Source organism: Bos mutus, chromosome 19 (genome assembly GCF_027580195.1).
Source record: "Bos mutus isolate GX-2022 chromosome 19, NWIPB_WYAK_1.1, whole genome shotgun sequence".
NCBI classification, from domain to species: domain Eukaryota; kingdom Metazoa; phylum Chordata; class Mammalia; order Artiodactyla; family Bovidae; genus Bos; species Bos mutus.
In genome coordinates, this window is record NC_091635.1 from 40,933,891 (window position 1) to 40,955,475 (window position 21,585).

The 21,585-nt window shown below is 39.2% G+C and overlaps 1 protein-coding gene across 1 annotated transcript in view; it reads right to left on the minus strand.

Moving 5' to 3' along the window:
- EFCAB5 (EF-hand calcium binding domain 5) overlaps positions 1-21,585 on the minus strand; it is a 90,756-nt gene that overhangs the window by 44,282 nt on the left and 24,889 nt on the right. The window contains exons 2-5 of the mRNA XM_070357337.1: positions 20,976-21,552; positions 13,580-13,736; positions 10,738-10,786; positions 9,418-9,488 (exon numbers count right to left, since the gene is read on the minus strand). Of these exons, the coding sequence (XP_070213438.1) occupies positions 9,418-9,488; positions 10,738-10,786; positions 13,580-13,736; positions 20,976-21,552 (854 nt within the window). The remainder of the gene's footprint in view (positions 1-9,417; positions 9,489-10,737; positions 10,787-13,579; positions 13,737-20,975; positions 21,553-21,585) is intronic.

The window sequence follows — 21,585 nt, forward strand, 5'->3', positions numbered from 1 at the left end:
GGGAAACTGGTCCTAATTATACCAGTATTCTAAGATCCTATTGTTCAGTCCTCAGTCAATTTTTCTTGAATAGTAGATACTTTTCTAAATTACTGGTAAGGTAGAATTACTGAATAATTGATATTTTCTGGCAATATTGTGACTCTGTCTTCTAAAGCTGAAATAAAAATTACTTATTCATTAAAAGATTCCTCTTGTTGGGACTTCACTGGTGGTCCATGGGGGGATACAGGTTCGATCCCTGGTCAGGGACTAAGATCCATCATACTATGCATGGCCAAAAATAGAGAGGGAGAAAAAAAAAAGATTCATCTTGTTTTGGATTAAGCTTTTGGGAACTGACCTCAAAGCCATATGAGTTTTCTGGCTGTGGGAATGCTATCAAGTCAAGAATTAGTTTAACTGTTTGGCCAAGACACATTTGAACATTCTAGATTTATAGTCTATGGATTTTCTGAATGAGCATGTTCTGTAAGCCTGGGCTATATGACATGAAAGACTACCAGATGCCAACTGAACTACATATCAAATTCCAAATAGAACAACTACAGCAGTCTGCCAGGGTCTCTTGTAAAAACAAAAAAGTAAAACATATCATAGCCTTTGTGTTTTCACATCCTCCCAAGGAACGAATCAATTACTATCCATAAATCCTGACATAATTGCTTAGATGAATTTAAGAATATGATTAACTACTAATATCCTTCTGTTTAATCACTTTGTGAGCTGTCAAACATTTGAACTGTGCTCAGTCACGTTATCTGTATGTACTGGATCCCAACGTAATGAATTCTAGGCTTTTCATTTCTGACAGGAAAATCACAACGTTGAGGATGAGGTAAATGTCACGTTTAGGAGGAGCCTGGTAGGCTGTGGTCCATGGAGTCGCCAAGAGTCAGACACGACTGAGCGACTTCACTTTCACTTTTCACTTTGATGCCTTGGAGAAGGAAATGGCAACCCACTCCAGTGTTCTTGCCTGGAGAATCCCAGGGACGGGGGAGCCTGGTGGGCGGCTGTCTCTGGGGTCACACAGAGTCGGACACGACTGAAGCGACTTAGCAGCAGCAGCAGCAGCAGTTATCATTACATTCTACAGCCTTGGGATTCACACATTTAATTATAGACATACAGGGGAGTTCATGAAGTGGGTGACCTGAGAGCAACAGTAAGAAACTGTGTTTGGAAACTATGTTAGGTATTAACTTCCGAACTGTATTTGTAAGCTTTGGCAGTAAATAACATTTCAGAAATGTCTGCAAACAAGAACTAGAGAATATTGAAATACACAGAATATATGCTGTCTATCACTGAAGAAGTGGTGTGTTCATACAGCATGTGGAATCTAGAAAAATGGTACCGATGAACCTATTTGCATAGCAGAAATAGAGACTCAGACATAGAGAACAAGTGTAGGGATACCAAGCGGGGGAGGAGGGTGGGATGAATGGGGAGACTGGGATTGACATGTATACACTGCTATGAATGCAATAAATAACTAGTGAGAGCCTGCTGTATAGCACGGGCAGCTCTATTTGATGCTCTCTGGTGACCTAGATGAGAGGGACATCCAGAAGGGAGGGGACATGTGTATATATATGGCTGGTTCACTTTGCTATATGGCAGAAACTAGCACAGCGCTGTGAAATAACTTTATACTCCAATAAATTAAAAAAAAAAAGACGACTGTTCCTTTTAAAATTTGTATAGGGAACACAATATCTACTTGAACAACTCACCGTAAAAATGATGCAAATGTTAAGTTTTGCCTCCTAGAAAGAGTTGTCTCACGGGAGCCAGAGTGCTCTGAGAATTTAAAATGAACTTGACACTCTCCCGAAATATATTTCTTATGAGTCTAAATATTCTATTTATAATCAAAACAATCTCAAATAAACTAGCACATTTTACATTTAAAATTGTTCCTGTCAATGTACACACTGTTATATTTAAAATGGGTAACCCAACAAGGACCTACTGTATGCCACAGGAACTCTGTTCAATATTATGTAGCAACGTAAATGGGTAAAGAACTTGAAAAAGAATAGACACACGTATATGTATAACCAAATCACTTTGCTGCACACCTGAAACTAACACAGCCTTGTTAATCAACTATACTCCAATAGAATATAAAAATTTAAAAGAAATCATTCTTGTCAATAAATAAACGTTTAAAGCATTGTTCTTAGTGTTCTTTCTAAAGTAAGGAGCTACAAGGTGGAGACACGTAAGTAGAAGAATTTTAAAACTCATGAACACTAGAAAACTTTCCTACGTTAACCCTGGTCCACTGAGGTCTCATTTTTATTCTACTGTGCATCCCTCAGCACCATAATAAAAACATAATAGTATAACTCATTGTGTTTTGCACCTGTTCATTGCTTTGTAATTGTCTTTTTGTGACATGTGTTCTTAACTTGGGGACTTCCCCAAGGGCTCAGCAGGTAAAGAATCCACCCGCAATACAGGAGACTCAGGTTCGATCCCTGGGTCAGAAAGATCCTGTGGAGGAGGAAATGGCCACCCATTCCTGTCTGGGAAATGCCATGGACAGAGGAGCCTGGTGGGCTACAGTCCATGGGTCTCAGAGTCAGACACGACTGAGCACGCATGCACATCCTTAATTTGCTTATACTTTGATTCTTTCATTCCCTGTACCCTTCTCTGGCTTCATCCAGTGTATGTATGCACATGTGCACACACATACACACATGGACATAAATGCTTGCCTATACCCACAGGCACACTCCCATACAACAATGCATTATTTGATCCTTAAGTGTAAGAAATACAACTCGAACTTTGAGCTCTGTTCTAGCACAGAAAGTAAATAGTATATACTTAAGAAGTAAGAAACTAGAAGTAAATATCCTAAAATAGCTATTTTTGGTCTTCACTTACTGAAATAAAATGAAAATGATGAAATGATGAATAAAATGAAACAGATGAAAAGAGAGGTTACGGTCAACAAAAAGATTCTCATCTGTTCATTTACCCACCAGAAAACAGAAATGCTAGAAAAATGATGTGAATATGGAAGTATATGTGGCCATTCGTTCTCTCCATTTTTCTTTTTCTATATATTATCAGTAATTATTACTCAGTGACTCATTTTTTCCAAACATCCTCCAACCTGAAGGCTAATTACACTGCTCATTAAAACAATTAGAGGGGCAATTGCATGGCATAGTATCACCACTAGGCGGCGCCTGTGTGTAATAGCCGACATGTATAATTTCATTTTTTTTCAGTTTCATTGAGTGCTGGCAGAATAACTTTAAAACACACCTCTTTAAAAGCAAATATTCCATCCATGTTATACATGAACCTTATAAACTAGTTACCTCACTAAAAAATAAATTTTAAAAAATTTATCTAAATTTAGATAAATTTAAAAATTTTAAATTTAGATAAATTTTTAAAATTTAGGTGTTCTAAACACTACTTCTTTGTCTGATGTCATGTCTTGGTGATTTATTGATCAGATGATTAAATATATCCAATAATATTTTATATAAGAAATACTTCCTTGGTTTCTGTTGATGTAATAGCTCTTCACTCTAAATAAAGTACCTTAAGATGTGCTATTTGCATTTTAGGAGAAGGTGGAAAATATCAGAAAAACTATTATTATTAGCCCAAACCACTCATTAAAAATTTTTATTTATATAAATACACATATACGTATGCACACACATATATATAGATATATACATCTACAAAGGTATTAATAGAATGCTAAAAGTTCCTATTAAGTGTGTGCGTATATATATATATATATATATATATGACTTCCTGGTGGCTCAGAGGGTAAAGAATCCTCCTGCAATGCAGGAGACCTGGGTTCAATCCCTGGTTGGGAAGATCCCCTGGAGAACGGCATAGCAACCCACTCCAGTATTCTTGACTGGAGAATCCCTATGGACAGAGGAGCCTGGTGGGCTACAATCCATGGGATTGCAGAGTCGGACACGACTGAGCGACTAAGCACAGCACATATATATATATCTCACCCTTACCGATTTTCTCCTTTAATTGTGTGGACTTACATACGTATATACATATACACACAAACAGACAAATATCATATATGGTTATATACATATATGTATTCTTATATGATATGTATGTATGTGTATATGTACATATTGTTGAACTAATTTAAATGAATGAAAGGAGGAAATAAAATTAAAACTGACCTCAGACTTCACAACATACAATACCAGAAAATAATTAAGCAATGTCTATATTGTTTTGAGGTGGAAAGAAAAGGTGATCCAAATACAGTACATTCATTCAAAATACAGTTTCAGAGGCAATATGCAGGTATTTTCAACATAAAAGAAGTCAGAAAATATAGCACCCTTGTGACCTTCCTGAAAAAACTTTACAAGAAATTTAGCTAATTAAGAGATGAATAAAAATAAATAACTCAGGAATAGAAAAACCATTGTAAAAAGACAGGAGGTGAACCTCAAATCCATTTAAATATTAGACTAAGATTAATCAACTATAGGAATTGTAATTACAGGAAAAAAAGTAAATAATGTAAATCTGAATAAAATAACTTGGGGGAATTCCCTGAGAGTCCAGCGGCTAGGACTTGGTGCTTTCACTGCTGGGGCCTGGGTTCAACACCAGATCGGGGAACTAAGATTCCACGAGCTGAGGGGCACAGCCAAGAGAAAAAACTAATCTAAACTTGGGGAACATAAAAAGAAAAAAAGATAGGAAGACATGAGGAAATAGTAAACCCTTCACCTTTTATAGTAGTGTGTCAACTGTTATTTTATGTAATTGAAATATGTGATTTAAAAAATGACTGTAACCTTTTCTGATCTTCATCATATTGCCTTTTCTTAGAATGATTTTAGAATAATTTTTGTGAAGGTATGTCCAATTTCAATAATTCCCTTATTTATACTTTAGTTTCTCTTTCCTCTGTTGGAATCAAGTACAATTAAATACTTTTTATTTAAAGTAATTAAAATTTTATAACAAAATTTATGACATCCACATTATATATCCCTCTATTTACTGAGACATTATATACACCTCTACTTACTGAGACAAAAAATATAAAGCTGTTTTAAATGATGTTAATCTAAGACTAACAATGGTTATTTCTGGGTAAGAAATTAATTATAGGGACTTCCCTGGCGGTCCAGAGGCTAAGACTTTGTTCCCAATGCAGGGGGCCCAGGTTTGATCCCTGGTTGAGGAACTAGATCCTGCATGCTACAACTAAGAGTTCACATGCTGCAATCAAGACCCAGTGCCGCCAAATAAATAAATAAATACTTTAAAAAAGAAATTTATGAAAAATTTTAAATCCTCATCTTTGCAGTTTTACAAGTTGTTTGAATACTTTTTGTTTAGTCATGATAATTTTTACAAAATTAAGTAATTTTTCCTTACAAAAATATTCCATGATGTTATTAAGAATTAACCCTATTAATAGGTTATGGGAATATATACATTGTTATTCTATTTTTATATTTATCTGTGCTTTTAAAATTTTTCACCCTACTATATTTTTAAAAAGTTTTAAGACTATAATTTCTCAACTGAGTAAATATTTAGCGGCATTCCATACAATTAGATGTAAGATCTTGACCCAATAATTACTAAATAAAGTATTTTTAAATTTCAAAATGGTTGGGCTTACATAATTTTAAAATTGTTTATTTTCCAGTTTTATTATATAACAAATGGGCTTCCCTGGTAGCTCAGCTGGTAAAGAATCTGCCTGCAATGCAAAAGACCCCAGGTTGATTCCTGGGTCAGGAAGATCTGCTGGAGAAGGGATAGGCTACCCACTCCAGTATTCTTGGTCTTCCCTGGTGGCTCGGCTGGTAAAGAATCTGCCTGCAATGTGGGAGACCTGGTTTAGACCCCTCAGTTGGGAAGATCCCCTGGAGAAGGGAATGGCTACCCACTCCAGTGTTCTGCCCTGGAGAATTCCATGGACTGTATAGTCCATGAGGTCCCAAAGAATCGGACGTGACTGAAAGACTTTCACTTTCAAGAAAATATAACATCAGATTTCTAGTTTTTGAAACTTACAAAGTTTTCTTGGGGGCCTATTTATGATAGTCTGATCAATATTTTTGAAAACTAGATCAGGGTAACTGTAGGGACTGAAGTTCTGTATATGCTTGTAAAATGTCTTATTACGTAACAGACATTATATTAAATAATGTCATATATAGAACAGTATAACAGCTTCTTCATATCCTTATTTATTTTTTGCCTTTTTAAGTTATCAAATACTTAAAAAGTTTTGTTATTTCACACCATACACAAAAATGAACTCAAAGGATCAGATATTTAAATAGATGTATATATTAATTAAAACTCTAAAATATATGAGCATATCTTTATGATCTTTAATTAGGCAATAGTTTCTTGGATATAACATCAAGAGCAAAAGCAACAAAAGAAAAAAATAGACAAATTGGACTTCATCAAAACTAAAATTTTCGTGTTTTGAAGGACATCATCAAGGAAATGAAAGGAGGGACTTCCCTGGCAAGCCAGAGGTTAGAACTCTCTGCGCTTCTACTGCAGGGCGCGTGGGTTTGATCCCTGGTCTGGGAACTAAATTCCTACATGCAACAGTGAGGACAGGAAACTAACTTTTTAAAAAAGAAAAGAAAATGAAAAGATAACCAGCAGAATAGGAGAAAATATTTCTAATATATATTTGACAAGGGATTATAAAATATATCTGGATTATATAAAATATATAGACAATATTAAAGTTTTAATAACCCGATAATAAAGACAAATAACCCAATTTAAAAATGGACAAAGGATCTAAGTAGACATTTCTTCAAAGAAAATATGCAAGTCGCCAATACCTGAAAAGATGCTCAGTGTCATTTTAGCCATCAGAGCCATTTAGCGTTTCAAAAGCACCGTGAGCTACCACTTTACACCCACAGGGTAGCTATAGTTAAAAAACAAAATGATGAAACAAAGCAAACAAACAAACAAAACAGAGAATAACAAGTGTTGCCAAGGATGTGGAGTGGCTACAATGCTCATTCACTACGGGAATGTAAAACAGGGCAAGCAGCCACCGTGGAAAGCAGTCTGGCAGTTCCTTAAAAGGTTAAACATAGAGTTGGTATATCAATCAGCAATTCCGCTCCTAGGTGTATATCTAAGGGAACTGAGACGTACACTCACAGGAAAACATATTCACAAATATTTATAGCAGCATTATCTACAATAATAAAAAAGTGAAAACAGCCCAACTGATGAATGGATAAAGTGCGCTATGTCCATACGAAGGAATATTTTGTTTTGTTTTTAGTTGCTAAGTCATGTCCAACTCTTTTGCGACTCTGTGGATTGTAGTCCACCAGGCTCCTCTGTCTGTGGGATTTCCCAGGCAAGAAGACTGCATTGGTTTGCCATTTCCCTCTCCAGGGGATTTTCCCAACCTAGGGATGGAATCCACGTCTCCTGCATAGGCAGGCAGATTTTTTTACCCCTGAGCCACCAGAGAAGTCCATAGATTCTCATTAGTTATCTATTTATACATAATACCAATAGTGTATATATGTCAATCCCAACCTATTAATTCCACCATCCCCCTTGGTCCAGAACAGAGTCTTTATTGGCGTTTGCTCAGGAAAGATAAGGCACGGCAGGGTTAACAGTTTGGGACTGGCAATTTGAATAATCCCAGTAGACTTTGGGGCACAGGACCTGTCCCCAGTTATCTGGCATCTGGTCCTGGGTTGATTTGAGGCAGGGGAAATACTGGTCTGGTGAGTGAGGTTTAAACAAGTAGGTGGTTTGGAGTATGTGCTTTGGATCACAGAGACTATATAAACAATTTTGGCCATTAGTTTGGCTCTGTGATTAATGGACACCAAATACTCAAATACAGAATCTAAAATCAGAACATAATAGAGACAGGATTGCCAAGTTCTTATCTACATGATAATCATTTCAAGGTTTCCAGAAATCCTTCATACAGAATCTTGAAATCGTATTTAGTCCACAGTCATCACTCTCCATGAAGCAAGGGTGAAGGAGTGGAGGAGAAAGTTACCTTGACTCTGGTACTCAAAAAAAAAGGGGGAATTAGAGGGAAGTCATGAAAAAATATAAATGCAGGCTGAAGAAATAGGACCCTGGTACTGTTAAACCACTTCTTTTGCTTATTCCACTACAATAAAATCATAATTTATCAAGTGTAATTTTGTGTTGACTTTGAAGCAAACAGCCTGAATACTAATTTCTCCAGCTCCACTTACTGTGAGACCTTGTACAAGTTACTTAACCTTTCTGAACCTCAGTATCTTTATCTATAAAAGTAGGAATAAGAATTGCTGAAGTTTCTGGGAGTTCCTGATTTAATTTAATTTAAACATTTAATGGCAAATAGATGGGGAAACAATGGAAACAGTGACAGACTTTTATTCTCTTGGGCTCCAAAATCTCTGCAGATGGTGACTGCAGCCATGAAATTAAAAGACACTTGCTCCTTGGAGGGAAAGCTATGATAAACCTAGACAGCAACCTAAAAAGCAGACACATTACTTTGCCAACAAAGGTCTGTCTAGTCAAAGCTATGGTTTTTCTAGTAGTCATGTATGGATGTGAGAGTTGGACCATAAAGAAAGCTGAGGGCCAAAGAATTGATGCGTTTGAACTGTGGTGTTGGAGAAGACTCATGAGAGTCCTTTGGACTGCAGGGAGATCAAACCACTGAATCCAAAAGGAAATCAGTCCTGAATATTCATTGGAAGGACTGATGCTGAAGCTGAAACTCCAATATTTTGGCCACCTGATGCAAAGAACTGACTCATTGGAAAAGACACTGATGCTGGGAAAGATTGAGGGCAGGAGGAGAAGGGGACAACAGAGGATGAGGTGGTTGGATGGCATCACCAACTCGATGAACATGAGTTTAAGCAAGTTCTGGGAATTGGTGATGGACAAAGAAGCCTGGCGGGCTGCAGTCCATGGGGTTGCAAAGAGTCGGACATGACTGAGCAACTGAACTGAAGCGAAATATTTTAAAGTGTACATCTGAGAATTGATAAAATAAGCTATTGCTTGCCTGCCTGCGAAGTTGCTTCAGTTGTGTCCAACTCTATGGACTGCAGCCTGCCAGGCTCCTCTCTCCATGGGACTCTCCAGACAAGAATACTGGAGTGGATTGCCATGCTCTCCTCCAGGGGACCTTCCTGACCCAGGGATTGAACCCGCATCTCCTACATCTCCTGCATTGGCAGGTGGTTCTTTACTACTAGTACCACCTGGGAAGCCCAAAATTAGCTATTACGCTTTCATTTATTTAATTCTAGGTTACTGTATGTGTGACATCCACCAAAAGACGATTGAGACCTGCAAAATAATTTGATTCAAATAATGAATAATGTAACTTCTTACTTGTATAAATTCTGTTTTGTTCAATCTTGGTTTCATTGAGTCAGCAATATCTACTGGTAGACAGCATGTTTCTAATTATTGAACAAAAGTTATTTGTGAGTTAGTTTTGTTGTAACACATTCACATTTTATATTCATATTATAGTACTCCAAAAGAACATAAAATTCTTAATGCCAATCAATATTTATAATAGAATAAATGATATATAGTTGGGTGACATTCCAATTACTACAAGATTATAATTTTTCCTGGCTTCTATTTAGCCAAGGAACTCAAACATTTAAGAGCATGCCTACATTTTTAATGATTGTGTCAAGATAAAGCAGAAATAAACAGGCATATCAAAAAAGACTACAAAAATATCTGTGTTGGTTTATGCTAGAAGGTCCTAAAACATAAATGTTTTTAAAGACTTTATTTTGTCTTTAATGTTTTTTTAAATAAATAAATAATATATGAATATGTTCTTTTGGTAAGAGATTCAAATAATACATTTTAGGATAACAGGATTAGAATTTAACAATAGAAAGATCCTACCAAACCCACTCCCATAATATACATCCTTAGATATCAGGATTAGTCAGAAGGTTTTCAGGAAGGAGAAAATGTCCTCAAGCAGGATACATTGTTGTTATATAATCCCTAGTACAGAGTTTAAACTGAGTTTGTTGTATAATCATCAGTTCCTGGTTTAAAGGAAAAAAAAAAAAGTTTTATGTGACTAAGACTAAGGAATGTAGAGAGGAAAAAAAAGATGTTTGTCCTTTCCTTCTCCTTGAGAATTCCAGACCCCTTTCACCTCCTCAGGGACCCTGGACTTTTCATCAACCTGCCTAGGAACTGACTCTCTCAACAGTAAGTAAGTAAAGTCGCTCAGTCATGTCTGACTCTTTGCGACCCCATGGACTGTAGCCTACCAGGCTCCTCTGTCCATGGGATTTTCCAGGCAAGAATACAGGAGTGGGTTGCCATTTCCTTCTCCAGGGGATCTTCCTGACCCAGGGATCGAACCCCGGTCTCCAGCATTGCAGATAGACACTTTACCGGCTAAACCACCAGGGAAGCCCCTCAATAGTAAGGGTTATTACAAAATAATTTTAATAAAATGGGCCGCTCGACTAAAAGAATTAAAATTCACGGACTGCATCTCTGCTGCTCTACATTCTCCATCTGAGAAGAGCAAAGGAGCTTGAGAACATCTGTAAGAGCTTTGATAACGTCTACCTCAATACTGGCTCTTCATCTTAATGCAGCATTCTCCCCCTCCAAAAAGAGAGAGAGAGAGAGAAATATAAACGCTGTAGTAAGAGGCAGGCTTACCAAGCTGCAAATCTGGATTTTGAAAAAATTCATAAAGAACGTTCTGAATCTGCAAATCAAAGAGACCTTATATTACTTTTCAATTACCATATATTTAGTATTTCAGAATAAAAGCCATCTGTAGTCTTTCAGTTTAAGTCCTGAGTAATTCTTCTGACCCAGGTACAGAAATAGTAAGAGTTAATATTTAGTTTATAGCATATTTCAAAGTATATAAAATACTTTTGAATGCATTTCCTCAGTGATTTTCAACCCTTTTGTGTGAGAACTAGGATGCTGATAGGATTCCATTTGCCAGCTCCAAGCAAATTTCTAACAATCCTTGGATGTTAGATGATGAAGCTTGGATGAAGCTAAGGCACCTTTGGCAACAAGCTTGGCAATCCAAAGAATTCTCTGTAATTCCTCACTTGTCAATGACAAAATAAAATTTCAGAGCTCCTCTTGATCTATTTTATTTTAAAATAATACTATTGTTCAGATCAGTTTTAGGTTCACAGCAAAATTAACCAGAAGATACAGAGTTTCCATATACTCCCTGCCCCCAGCCCACCACATACATGGCTTAACTCCACTATCAACATCCCCCATCACAACAGTACATTTGTTACAACCAATGAACCTACACTGGAACCTCAAAACCCGAAGTCCATAGTTTATGTATAACTATGAGTTTTGAAAATTATATGATGACATGTATCCATCATTATGTAATACAGAATTGTTTCACCACCTTAAAACTCTTCTATGCTCTGTCTATTCATCTCTGTCCACACCCCACCATTCCTGTCTTCATAATTTTACTTTTTCTGGAATGTTATAGAATTAGACTCATACGGTATATAGCCTTTTCAGATTGGTTTCTTTCACTTAGTAATATGCATATAAGGTTCTCCCACATCTTTTCATGGCTTGATAGCTCATTTCTTTTTAGCACAGAATAATTTTCCACTATCTGGATGTACCACATTTATTTATTATTCACCCACTGAGGGATGGCTTCCCAGGTGGCATTAGTGGTAAGGAATCCACCTGCAATGCAGGAAACGTAAGAGATGCAGATTCAATCCCTGGGTCAGGAAGATCCCCTGGAGGAGGGCATGGCAACTTGCTCCAGTATCCTTGCCTGGAGAATTCCATGGACAGAGGAGTCTGGCTGGCTACAGTCCATGGGCTCAGAAAGAGTTGTACACGACTGAAGCGACTTACACACTGAAGGACATCTTGGTTGCTTCCAAGTTTTGCTAATTGTTAATTATGCAGTAAACATCCACGTGTCAGCTGTTGTGTAGACATGAATTTCCAACTCCTTTGGGTAAATACAAAGGATCCTCTACCAGGGCTCAATCATATGGTAAGAGTATGTTTAGTTTCATAAGAGATGCCAAGCTGTGTTCCGAAGTGGCCATAACCATTTTGTATTTCTGCCAATAACGAATGAGAGTTTCTGTTGCTGCACATCTTTGCCAGCATTTGGTGTTGTCATTGTTCTGGATTCTGATAGGTGTGTAGCGGTATCTCATGGCTGTTTTCAATTGCATTTCCTCAATGACATGTGTGGAACATCTTTTCATATGCTTTTTTGCCATCCGTATATCTTTGGTGAAGTGTCTGTTCAGGTCTTTTTCCCCCTTTTAAAATCTGTTATTTGTTTTCTCATTGTTTCAAGAGCTCTTTGTATATTTTGGATAATTGTCCTTTATCAGCCATGTCTTTTGTAAATATTTTCTTCCAGTCTGAGGCTTATCCTCCTTGGTGTATTTTCAGCAATTCACTTTGAACTGGAAATATACTTGGTATTGTATATGCTGCTGCTGCTGCTGCTAAATTGCTTCAGTCGTGTCAGACTCTGTGCGACCCCATAGACGGCAGCCTACCAGGCTCCCCCGTCCCTGGGATTCTCCAGGCAAGAACACTGGAGTGGGTTGCCATTTCCTTCTCCAATGCATGAAAGTGAGAAGTGAAAGTGAAGTCACTCAGTTGTGTCCGACTCTTCACGACCCCATGGACTGCAGCCTACCAGGCTCCTCCATCCATGGGATTTTTCAGGCAAGAGTACTGAAGTGGGGTGGGTATTATATATAACCAACAATTATTCTCACATCTACATATACTTGTGTGTATATGTGTGCTCAGTCATGTCCGACTCTGTGAACCCATGGACTGTAGCCACCAGGCTCCTCTGTCCATAGAATTTCCCAGGCAGAATACTGGAGTGGGTAGCCATCCTCCAGGGGATCTTCCCGACCCAAGGATCACATCCAAGTCTCCTTCGTCTCCTGCATTGGCAGGCAGATTCTTTACCACTGGTGCTACCTGGGAAGCACCTACATATACCTAAGAGAACATATTTATCTCTTAGAGCACAGTTATTTCCTGGAGCTAATGACATGGTCTTTTAGGGAAGTCCCTGGTGGTCCAGCAGTTAGGACTCCGCACTTTCACTGCTGAGGGCCCAGGTTCAATCCCTCATCAGGGAATTAAAATCCCACAAGCTGCATGGTGCTGCCCATACCCTGACTCCACACCACATGGTCGTTTAGTCCACAGAAGTAATTAGTCACACACATACAAAAAACAAACAGAAGCTGTGTCTGTCTATAATGAAGAGTTTGTGAAATTCAGCCAGAGTTAATATTTTGGAAATCTACCTAGAATTTTCTTTTTAATGTTCAAGAGAAAATTGAAGAAATTTACTTTCGTGGGCTAGATTTACCTTGGCAAGACCGAAAATTTAGAGGGAAGCTTCTAGCACTCTAGAAACACTCTAGATCGATCAGTATCTAGCAATCACTCTTACCACCCATTCCACCTTACGCTTCACAGGTACCCTCCTCCTTACCACTACCATCGGAATCATTCCTTTGGGGTCTAGGATCCACTCATTGAACTGCTCCTGCAGAGCCTGTTTCCGTGCGTTGGCCACCTTGGCTTTGATGTCGTTTATGTATTCTTTTTGTTCTCGTTTCTGTTTAATATTCTCCTTTATCTTGGATACTCTGAAGGATGTAGAAATAGAAGACATGTTGTGTTAAGATTATTGGATTTAATTAAGATTGTTCAAATGGCAGAATTGAGAGTTCAGAGCCTCATTTAAATTTTCTACCTCTCTTTTTCCATGAGATCTTCATTTAAGCCTGTAGTGATTCCCTCCTTCCCTTAGCACATATTCAATTTGGCATTTCTCATAAGCTGCCCGCTACTATTCCTTGACTTTTTATAGAGGTCGGCCTTATTTTACTCAATGAAATACTATACTTAAGAAGTACTAAGAATAGCTCTAGAAGCTGCCATGTATAAAAGCAAGATTGAATACACTAAGGCCTTAGGGTGGTGGGCCTCTTTTTTCCCTGGACATGGAAATCATCTTGGAAAGACCTTGATTCCAAGTCTAGGTAGGGAGACTGGAAACTGCATTTATAACAAGCATCTCAGGTAGTTCTGATTCCTTGGATCCAACTTTTGATTTCTGTCCAGGAATATTTATCGCCAATTTCTTTTATCTGGCCAGAGTCAAATACTTTTGACAGCCCTTAAGCAGAATGCTGCTGCTGCTGCTAAGTCGCTTCAGTCGTGTCCAACTCTGTGTGACCCCAGAGACGGCAGCCCACCAGGCTCCCCCGTCCCTGGGATTCTTCAGGCAAGAACACTGGAGTGGGTTGCCATTTCCTTCTCCAATGTATGAAAGTGAAAAGTGAAAAGTGAAGTTGCTCAGTCGTGTCCGACTCTTAGCGACCCCATGGACTGCAGCCCACCAGGCTCCCCCGTCCATGGGATTTTCCAGGCAAGAGTACTGGAGTGGGGTGCCATTGCCTTCTCTGCTTAAGCAGAATTGTTATGTTCTACTCAGACAGAGTTGTATCACTCAGGTTGAAAATGGGGGAAGAACTGTGGTTTTAGTCATCCCTATATTTATTATCCATATTAGGACTTCAAAACCACTGTTTTGACTGAAACACCAAAATGGTTCAGAATAATAAAAGTAGCTTCTAATTTCAAACATAATTGTCAAATAATGTTTGAGTCAGGTCTTCTCATGGCTCAGCTGGTAAAGAATCTGCCTGCAATGAGGGAGACCTGAGTTCGATCCCTGGGTTGGGAAGATCCCCTGGAGAAGGGGAAAGGCTATCCACTTCAGTATTCTGGTCTGGAGAATTCCAAGGACTGTACAGTCCATGGGGTTGCAAAGAGTAAGACACAACTTTCACTTTCTTTCATTTTTCAAAGAAAAGACTAAGGCAATCTAACAGATTTTGAAATGCAAAAGACTTCTCAGTAGGAACTGGTAAATTGGAGAACTCTAATAATCCAAGAGGGATTAATACAGAGACTTTGCTGTAGCTCAGATGGTAAAGAGTCTGCCTGCAATTCAGGAGATCCAGGTTCAATCCCTGATGGGGAAGATCATCTGGAGAAGGGAATGGCAACCCACTCGAGGGTTGGAGATTCTTGCCTGGAGAATCCCATGGACAGAGGGGCCTGGCAGGCTACAGTCCATGGGGTCCCAAAGCGTCAGACATGACTGAGCAACCAACACTACTAATAATCCAAGAGGGGCTTCCCAGGTGGCTCAGTGGTAAAGAGTCTGCCTGCCAATGCAGGTTCAATCCTTGGGTTGGGGAGATCCCCTGGAGAAGGAAATGGCAACCTACTCCAGTATTCTTGCCTGAGAAATTCAATGGACAGAGGAGCGTGATGGAGCTACTGTCTGTGGGGTCACAAGAATTTGACACAATTTAGCGACTAAACAACAACAAACAATAATTCAAGAGAAACAATATAAATCTAAATCATTACTTTATGCCCATATAAGGACTTCAAACTTCTGTAAGAAAAGATTTCAAAAATAAAATTTCAAGTTTGAAAATAAAAACAGGCAGGGTTTTGTTTTTTTTTAAGTCTATTGAATTTGTTACAATATTGCTTCTGTTTTGTTTTGGTTTTTTGGCCTCTAGCATGCAGGATCTTGGACTTTATTTAGCTCCGCAACCAGAGAACTGGATAGCCAGGGAATACCCCCAGGCAAGTTGTTTAATAGTGTAGAAGGGCTGGTTTCTGAACTGCTGGAAGATAATTAGCATTTTAAAGGAAGTGCTAAATTCCTCTGATATGACTACTAACCAGCCAAGCCTCACCACTTGTCTCTGAACCCTCGGTCTCTTCTCAGCTGGCTCTCCTTCCCTTCCACTATCTTTCTCCCTCTGCTGCTTTATCTGTCTACCTCTCCCTTTCCCACTCTCTCCCTCTCTTTATACAGCATGCGTGTGTGTTCAGTAGCTCAGTGCTGTCCGACTCTTTGAGACCCCGTGGAGCCTGCCAGGCTCCTCTATCCATGGGATTTTCCAGGCAAGAATACTGTAGTGGGTTGCCATTTTCTGCTCCAGAGTGTCTTCCCAACCCAAGGATTGAACCTGGGATTGTTGTTCAGTTGCTCAGCTGTATCAGACTCTCTTGCTGCCGCACGGACTGCAGCATGCCAGGATTCCCTGTCCGTCACCATCTCCTGGAGTTTGCTCAAACTCATCATCAAGTCAGTGATGCCATCCAACCACCCCATCCTCTGTCGTCCCCTTCTCCTCCTGCCTTCAATCTTTCCCAGCATCAGGGTCTTCTGCAGAGTTGGCTCTTCTCATCAGGTGGCCAAAGTACTGGAACTTCAGCTTCAGCATCAGTCCTTCCAGTGAATATACAGGATTGATTTCCTTTAAGATTATTGACTGGTTTGATCTCCTTGCAGTCCAAGGGACGCTCAAGTGTCTTCTCTAACACCGCAGTTCAAAAGTATCAATTCTTTGACGCTCAGCTTGCTTTATGGTCCAGCCCTCACATCCATACATGACTCCTGGAAAAACCATAACTTTGACTGTATGGAACTTTGTCGGCAAAGTAATGTCTCTGCTTTTTAATATGCCATCGAGGTTTGTCATAGCTTTTCTTCCAAGGAGCAAGTGTCTTTTAATTTCATGGCTGCAGTCACTATCTGTGGAGATTTTGGAGCCCAAGAAAATCAAGTCTGTCACTGTTTCCATTGTTTCCCCATCTATTTGCCAGGAAGTGATGGGACCAGATGCCGTGTTCTTAGTTTTTTGAATATTGAGTTTTAAGACAGTTTTTTCACTCTCACTTTCATCAAGAGGCTTTTTAGTTCCTCTGCACTTTCTGCCATAAGGGTGGTGTCATCTGCATATCTGAGGTTGTTGATATTTCTCCCAGCAGTCTTGATTCCGGTTTGAATCAAGGGTCTCCTGAGTCTCTGGCATTGGCAGGTGGATTCTTAACCACTGTGCCACCTGGGGAGCCTCTATACAGCTCTCTCCTCAATTCCTGTCTTTCCTTCCTGATTCTCTATTCTGTGTATTTCTTAGAGCTTTTTCTCATTATTCATTCATTCACACTCACTGAGTTTCTTAATTCACTCATTACACAAACATATACTGAGCACCTACTATGGATTCTGCCATTGTAAAGCTTAGGGTCCAATGCAGAACAAGAAAGTAAGTGATGTTGTGTAAGAAGTATTGGGTGTCTCCAGATTCTCATGTGTATCAATCAAAATGGATGAACAAAATTGGGTTTCTGTCACAGTTCCATCTGCCTGAAAAGCCTTCCTCCCTCTCTTCATTTGGCTAGATCCTCCACATCCTTTAAGTCTCAGTTCAGACATCATTTCCTCCCTCTTATAAATGTCCACATTTAGAAACAGAACCTGGTTTTGTGCTTCAGGGCCATTGCACAGGAGGCTCTAAATACAATCCAGATGGATTTTTAATTTATGATGTAACTCATTCAGGGACTGAATAAAATTTCTCTTTTGTGGTCTGCATTATCTCAAGAGGATATCTAATCAACAGAATTTCATAGCCTCCAAAACTCTTAACTTAGGGTATTGTAGTGTAGGGTAGACATAACCTGTAAGCAGATTCTAAGTGCAAATTCACAATCCACTTTTAAGGAGATTGGAAAAGAAAAAAAAACAAAAACAAAAACAAAACTACAATGTGGTAAAATGCGAAAATTGTCACAAATTCTTTCCATTCCTGTAAGCAGGTCTGTTTGTATGCAATGTAGTCTTGCAGCTCCTCCCATTAAGAATTAAAGTCTATTTCTGCATCTAGTGTGTCTGGCTGTGGCCATGTAACTTCCTTGGGCCAATGGGCCATTAGCAAACACAGGAAGCAGAAAGCTGAAAAGTGGTATAAATTATATCACAATAAAACTTCTATAACAAAAATTGTATCACAATAAAACAGTGGAAAAAAGGAATCAATGTGCTTAAGCATTGGAGTTTGCTCTGTTTCATTAAACTTAAGAGCCTTTGCACCACCACCTTGGAATAAGCCTAGGCTAACCTGCCCCACCGGAGAAGGCAATGGCACCCCACTCCAGTACTCCTGCCTGGAAAATCCCATAGATGGAGGAGCCTGGTAGGCTGCAGTCCATGGGGTCGATAAGAGTTGGACACGACTGAGCGACTTCACTTTCACTTTTCACTTTCATGCCTTGGAGAAGGAAATGGCAACCCACTCCAGTGTTCTTGCCTGGAGAATCCCAGGGATGGGGGAGCCTGGTGGGCTGCCGTCTCCGGGGTCACACAGAGTCGGACACGACTGCAGCAACTTAGCAGCAGCAGCAGCAGCAACCTGCCCCGCTGCTTTACCAACAGTCAGACAACTAATAGCCAGATGACTATCAACTGCCATTTTACTGTAATGTATGAGTGATACCATGTGGAGCAGAGATGAGCCATGAGCCCAGTCCAAAGTTACCAACCCATAAAACCATGAGCAAATAAATGATTGTTTATTTAAGCCACTCAGTTTTGAGGTATTTTGTTTCACAACCAAAGCTAGTTAATAAAACAGTCTCCACAGTACTTCCCTGGTGGTCCAGTGGTTAAGAATCTGCTTTCCAATGCAGGTGACGTGGGTTTGATCCCTGGTCAGGGAATTAAAATCCCGCATGCCATGGGGCATTGAGGCCCGTATGCCACAACTAGAGAAGCTCTGGCACACTGCAACAAAGACCAAGACAGTTGAAAAAACTGTCTCCCCATCTTAAATGTTTTGAGATTTTTAAGAGTACAATATAAATCTAACTACTTAAAGAATAGATGTAAAAATGCTTTCTTGCCCTAATTGTCACAATCCAGATTCTATCCATCCATTCAAGCTGTGTTAGGAAAATCTTCCACTTAGAGAATTTGCCTAGATTATATCAAAACTGAATGTTGTATTTCATAAAAACTGGTTCTAGCCAGCTTAAGTAGATAATAGACCGTGAACTTTGAGTGACCCCAGTACACGAGACCATTGCTAGACCTAACTGAAGCCTCTTTTTCAGCTGCTAAACAATAGTACTTGTTTTCATCAATCGTGTACAAACCTATGGACTCATTCTATCCTATATACAGTGTGACTGTCTTTAACTGTTACAAGTATAACCATTATAAAGCTCCTTTCCTAACACTTAAAACTCTAGAATCTTCCCTCTCTGCAACTAGTGAGTGATTTCTTCACTGGTATAGATTCCTTTGCCTGGCAAGTTAATAAGCTCAGTTTGTGTTTGCTTGTTTTTAAGCTCTGATGGTCTTAGTTTCACAAAGCTAAGCTGGACTTCTTGAAGCATGTTCATATTATTCCTGTGATGAGTATTCCTATACAAATACATATATATCTACTTAATTATTATACTTAATTCTTATTTTCTTCTGTTTATTCAAAATATATCTTATTATGAAATGAGGTTCCTGACACAAGGTGCAATGACAGGTTCTCCTAAGGATATCAGTTGCTGAGTAGTGTAAAATGAATCAGTAGACTATCTGGCAAATACTAGGAATTTCTGGACATCTTGAATCACTTTAGTCGCTCAGTCGTGTCCGACTCTTTGCATGGACTGCAGCACACCATGCCTCCCTGTCCATCACCAACTCTCAAAGCTTACTCAAACTCATGTCCATTGAGTTGGTGATGCCATCCAACCATCTCATCCTCTGTTGTCCCCTTCTCCTCCTGCCTTTAATCTTTCCCAGCATCAGGGTCTTTTCCAATGAGTCAGTTCTTCGAATCGGGTAGCCAAAGTATTGGAGTTTCAGCTTCAGCATCAGTCCTTCCAATGAACATTCAGGACTGATTTCCTTTAGGATGGACTGGTTGGATCTCCTTGCAGTCCAAGGGACTCTAAGAGTCTTCTTCAACACTGAAGCGACTTAGCACACATGCATGAGTACACTAAGAAACTTGGAAGGATGTACTGAAAATTAAGAACAATAGTTATTTATAGCTGAGGGGGAGCACTCGGTGGATGGAGGATAAGAATGGGAGAGAGGGACTTCCCTGGTGGTCCAGTGGTTAAGAATCTGCCTTCCAATGCAGGGGATGCGAGTTTGATCCCTGGTCTGGGAAACTGAGATCCCAAATGTTGGGGAGCTACTGAGCCAGTGGGCATCTAGAGAGAGTCCATGCATCACAATGAAAGAGCTCATATGATGCAACCAAGACCCAATACAGCAAATAAATAAATAATTTTTAAAAAGAATGGGAAAGAAAGTTTCTGGTGTTTAATACTTTATGTGCGCTCAGTTGCTCAGTCATGTCTGACTCTTTAGAACCCCTTGAACTGTAGCCCTCCAGGCTCCTCTGTCCGTGGGATTTTCCAGGCAAGAATACTGGAGTGGGTTCCCATTTCCTCCTCCAGGGGCTCTTCCCAACCCAGGGATTGAACCCGCATCTCTCATGTCTCTGCATTGGCAGGCAGGTTCTTTACCACTTGCGCCATCTGGGAAGCCCTAGTGTAACACATAAGCGAATGCAAATATACATTCTTAATTTCCTTCCTTTTATCCAAAGCATGTGAATGAGTTAAAAATATTTTCCACTTTATACATTTCAGCTTTTGAACCAGATAAACGTATTACCTATCTGGAAAGTTAAATTCCAGAAAGTGCTTCCTCTCATATAGCTTACTTTTCAGTACAAGGAGACAGATAAAAAACAGATAAATATACACTTGGGATCCTAGTGAGATAACTAAATTCATGAATACATGGAGCTTAACAAACCTCAGTAGTCTTCACTGTGTCTCATAAATAGTGAAGCACATAGTAGTAGCTCGTAAGTCCTTTCTGAAGAACTATAACATTACTTAAAATCCTGTTTGTATTATTATATATTTTTTTCTACTTACTTTTTAACATAAGGAGAGCTAGATCATCAACTGAAAACACCAACAAACTGTACCTGTTGTAAGTAGTGTTCGGAACATATATCTTCAGGTCTTCTGAGATCTCTCTCATCACCCTCTGATACCCAGACAGTCCTGAATCTTTGATATAATTAGGGTTGTTTCTCATTAAGTATTCTCCCAAATGGTTAATTGGATCAAACTTGGTGGGAATATCAACATCTGCCAAAAGCTTCTTCTTTTCCACTTGCATTAACATTCTTTCCATTCCAGGAACTAAGGTGGGTAGAAGTTTGTCGAGCAAATATGCACGAGTGTTCAGTGTCATGTTTTCAGTATTAAACCACTCTTTGGCCAAATTATCCCTGGGGAGTTTCTCTTCCTCCTTTTTTTCTAGTTCCTTCTTCAGATTTTCCTTATCTATGATTTTCTGATGCATTGCCTGGGCTCTTGCCTGCACCCTTTCTAAAAGATTTTTCTTCCATGGTTGTTCCCGGTTTGAATCCTGTGCAGTTTGATCTAAATTGAAAATCACTTTTGCAGGTTTTCTAAAGACAATATTCTTTGAGCCTCTAGTTTTAGACTCCTTTATTGAACAAGTTGACATTTTTGGCTGGTTCTCCAGGTTTAAATCTGAGGGAACAAATGTGAAATGTAAGAAATATT